The 4,790-nt window shown below is 35.2% G+C and overlaps 1 protein-coding gene across 1 annotated transcript; it reads right to left on the bottom strand.

Annotated features, from left to right (window-relative positions):
- Positions 1-250: 250 nt before the first annotated feature.
- LOC132060693 (monothiol glutaredoxin-S1-like) lies at positions 251-909 on the bottom strand. The gene has a single exon (XM_059453660.1). It carries the CDS (start codon positions 726-728, stop codon positions 420-422), a length of 309 nt encoding a protein of 102 aa, XP_059309643.1. The 5' UTR covers positions 729-909; the 3' UTR covers positions 251-419.
- Positions 910-4,790: the final 3,881 nt, after the last annotated feature.

Raw genomic sequence — 4,790 nt, 5'->3', positions numbered from 1 at the left:
CATCAATTAAACAAGTCTGCATATCTTAAGATCGTTCTATATATTTAATTATGATCATGACTGAACTACTATTACCATCGTTTATTACAACGAAGACATGAACATACCAAACAATAGCTCACAAAACTTACTTGAGGACTACAATTACGACTAGTTTTAATTGACAAACGTATTACATATCACAATACTTTAGACAGACGCTGATGGAGCCTTGTTCAATGAATTCAACTGAACTCAATATTTTTGACACGAAATATAAATATATGTGGCAATATATTAACATTTCCTCAATTATTAGGTTATATACTAATTTCAAAAGTGCAAAGGATTCAATAGTAAAAACTAAAAAGTTTGAATCTATTATGTTTAGATTCTAGATCCGTCTCAGATTTTGGAGACTCAATACCTCTAATGCTATTTCATATCCATATAGCATTAGCTTTGATAAGCAATTCCTTTAGCTTTCCCCTAATGCTGAGACTTATGACCTCATTAGATCCACCGATAAGTTCCTTTCCAATGAATGTTGTTGGTGTACTTTGCTTGCATCCCATTTGAAGCAAAGCTCTCTCTATTTTATTTCCATTTGGTAGTTCATCAAGCTTGTAAATTGTTGGATTCGCTCCAAAATCTCGGATTAGGGTTTCGATGCTGTAAGATATGCAACAAGTGTTCTTGCTGAATATCACAACTGGGCTTTCTGCTCCCAATTTCATCACAGTATCCATTGTCTAAAGTTGATAGGTTTTATATTGATAAGTGTGACGAAATAACTTGAAATAGAAGTGCACTGACAGGAATTCAAATTAATCGAGATAGTGGACTTTGGATATCAAATGGTTTAGAAAAAAGATAGAAGTACTATGGCAATGGAAGAATTGTATTGACTCTTGAATTAAATTCTTTGGAAAGAGTAGCTATAAACTTGAATTGCAAGAAGCTTGAGTGCATGTTGTTTTATAGTTATGTTACAAAAAGTGGAAAAGATTGGGTATCCAATCCAAATTATTCTTGAATGTTGGATTATAAAGATGTGATTTGTTTGTCTAACTGGAATCACGAGCTGGAAAATTTGATCATGCTAAAACTTAGCGAAGATTTCTTCATCTTTAAAATATTCCAGAAAGATGAAAAGCACATAGGATTAAATGTGAAAATTACTCTCGAGCTTGAGATGACAGGAATTTGTAGGATATAATTATTATTTATGGTCGACTCTAGTAGTATTAAACTAGCTCATTTGGGTTAAAAATTACAGAATATTATTATAGTATTATAAGGAACAAAATTTTTACAGTTGCATGCTATTCTGCAAAGGATTAAAATGGAGTATTAATCAACAAAATAATGCTCATTTGGGTTGGGTCAGTTACATATTTATGGGTCCAATTTGACACCTCTATTATGTTCTAATTTCAGTGGTGTACCTGGAGAATTATGGATACTAATAAGGTAGGTTGTGCAATTCAGTCGCCCGCGGAGCCTCCTTTGTCCGAGGGGAGTCATCGAGGAAAAATCACATCATAAATATTTTGTGCGTTTACTTCTTTATATTTTGTATCACGTATCTTAATGAAGAACCTGGTCCATGCAAAATAGAAAATTGTCCAAATTTTACATAAATAAGAACGTTTCTCGAATTATATAAAAGTTATTGTTCTCCGCTGTTTAAACAAAATAAAAAAAACTAAATAACAATTTAGGCAAAATTTTGTCTTTCAGAAAAATGGATGCAATTCTCAAGAGACAATCCAAACAAAAAAAAAAATTAAATAAGACAACTAATTTGTAATGGAAAGAAAAGATTACTAGATTAATTTATAAAACATGTGTCACTTGCGAATGTGTCACTTGCGAACAGGTGACGCTATCTATTGAAGCATAAGCTAGATTTATGTAGAGTTCTCGATCCCATTGAAGACATTCGAAATGCAGTTTTCCTTATCGTAAAAAGAATAAAAAGCCATGCGACTTTTCAGTAGATGAAATCACAGTCTAGTACAATTCTCCCGTACAAGAAGAAGAAGAAGCCAGGATGTACCCAAAAGAATATGAGAACTGAAATGCATGTATTTAGAGGTGATAATCAAAATCAATCTTATCACCAAGAATATTATAATTAACTTTATATGTTACTTTTACTACTAAAATGATTCTCATTTAAAGAAAAAGCCAGAAACACTATGTAAAAGGGCTACTGCCACTTCGAAAAGCCGCATATCTATGTTAAGTTGAAATCGAAGTGGAAAGATTGAAGATAGACCCACGTATCAATACTTTTATATTAGGCTAAAGTCGTAAGCGGTCCCTAAACTTATTCACATTTTTCTTTTTGACATCTCAACATACTTTTTTTTCTATTAGGCGCTCCAATCTTAACAAATATATACATATTAAACACCTCACGCTGCCGTGGCACAATAAGATACACTTGTGCTATTGAGCGTGTGTCATTGTTTTAATATTCTTTTATTGTCATTGTTCAATTTAATTTTTTCTTTCTTTTGTCTTATTTATTTTTCTTTTCAAATATTGTTTTCCTTTCTTCTTCTTTCAAGTATATCGGTGACCATCATTTTTAGCAACCATTCACTTCCATTATATCCCCTTCTCCATGAAAATTCATTGAATCACTTTTATCTTTCATTAAGTTTGCATTCTCATATGAATTTGGAGTTGGCGGCGGTGGTGTTTGAATTAAGGATTTGGAGGTACTATCTCAATGATGGGCATTGTGAGGTATTCACAGACTATTGCGGCCTTCAATACATATTCAATCAGAGGGACCTCATTTTGAGACAACAAAGATGGTTGGAGTTGCTAAAAGACTATAATATGACTATTCTATATCATCAAGTCAAAGAAAATGTAGTAGCTGGTGCCTTGAATCGTAAGATGAGTATGGGCAGCCAGACATTGTTACAAGTGGGGAAACGTCCTTTGGCAATGGATGTTCAGCCTTTGACCAACAACTTTGTGAGATTGACATTTTAGACCTTACAAGGTTTTAGCATGTGTAAAGGCACTGTCGTCTCTAAGGAGCCAATCAAGGCTCAACAGTTTGACGATGAGAAGTTGTGCATCAGGGACAAAGTGTTGCAAGAAAAGGTCAAGGAAGCAGTTTTAGACGCTAAGGGTGTGTGTTGCAGATCAAGGGTTGCATTTATATTTCTAGAGAGTTGGTGGTTTGACACATCTGATTATGGAAGGGGGCCATAGATTGGGAGCTACAAAGATGTATTGTGACCTAAAACAACACTATTGGTGGTGTCGGATGAAGACGGACATAGTTAAGTACGTGTCTTGGTGTTTGAATTACCAATTACAAGTGAAGTATGAGAAATAAAGTCCAGGTGAAATGGCATAAAGGATGCCTATACCTGAGTTAAGGTGGGATCAGATTGCTATGGACTTTATGGCGGGATTGCCAGGACTTTGGAAGAATTTAATGCTATTTGGGTTATTGTTGATAGATTGACCAAGTCCACTTATGTCATACAAGTTCGTACTACCTATAACTAAGAGAAATTAGCCAAGATCTATATCCAAGAGACGTGGATTATCCATTTCTATCATTTCAGACTGGGGTACATAGTTCACATCACATTTTTGGCGGTCTATGCAAAAGAAGTTTGGTACACGGGTGGAGGTTAGTACCACATTTCGCCCTCACACTAATGGTCAGTCCCAGTGGACTATTTAGGTAATTGAGGATATGTTGAGGGCCTTGTTATTGATTATAGTGGTCATTGGGAGCAGTTTTTTTTCCTTTGGTGGAGTTTGCTTACAACAATAATTATCATTTCAGTATTGAGATGATCCCATTTAATACCTTATATGGTAGGAGATTTCTCTCATCAATCAGTTGGTTCAATGAGTTAAGGTTAGGCCATGGGGCACATACTTATTGAGGGATTCTTTCGATAAGGTCAAACTAATTCATGAGGGACCTCTCACAGCTCAAAGCAGGCAAAAGAGCTAAGCATATCAGAAGGGTCGTGATGTGGAGTACGTGGTTGGTGATCAGGTTCTGTTAAATATCTCACTTATGAAGGGTATGATGAGGTTTGAGAAGAAGGGCATGCTAATTCCAGGGTATATTGGCACCTTTGAGATTTTCCAACATATTGCAGAGGTGGCTTATGAGTTGGAACCATGCTTATATGGTATTCATCTGGTTTCCATGTTTCAATATTGAAGAAATATCATAAGGATGGATCTCATTTGATATAATAGACTTCAGTACAATTGCATTAGAATATGGCATTTGAGGAAGAGCCGGTAGCTATTTTGGACAGGTAGATTCTGAAACTGAGCTCAATAGAAATAGCTTGAATAAAGGTCCGGTAGAGGGATTGTTCAATTGAGAAGGCTACTTGACAGACTGAGTCAGACATGCGGAGCAAATATCTACAATTTTTTGACAGCTCAAGTTCATTTCTAAATCTGTTTGAGAACGAACATTTGTTTAAGTGTGGGAAGATATAACTACCTGTCCGGTCGTTCTGAGTACTGCCACACTTTTCTCATAAATTACTTCCCATACGATTAATAGGTGTTTTATAACTTACGGGGATGGGTGGAATAGTTCCCGAGGAAACTAGATGCATTTTGGAGAAAAAAAAACAAAAACTAAAGGTTCGGGAGGAAAAAATAAAATAAGATTTGACCAAAATCAACATTTGGGATTAACGGGATCAAAGTCAAGCTTTGAAAATTCCTATAGATTAGGTTGTTAACTTGGGACTTAGATGGATAGTTTGAAGGGGTCATGGGACACTTAAGTGGAA

This window comes from Lycium ferocissimum, chromosome 6, assembly GCF_029784015.1.
Source record: "Lycium ferocissimum isolate CSIRO_LF1 chromosome 6, AGI_CSIRO_Lferr_CH_V1, whole genome shotgun sequence".
In the NCBI taxonomy this organism is placed as follows: domain Eukaryota; kingdom Viridiplantae; phylum Streptophyta; class Magnoliopsida; order Solanales; family Solanaceae; genus Lycium; species Lycium ferocissimum.
This window is presented reverse-complemented; position numbering and strand designations above follow the sequence as displayed.

Excerpts from the sequence above, each read along its gene's own strand:
- LOC132060693 (XM_059453660.1), bottom strand. The coding sequence starts at position 728 with ATGGATACTGTGATGAAATTGGGAGCAGAAAGCCCAGTTGTGATATTC.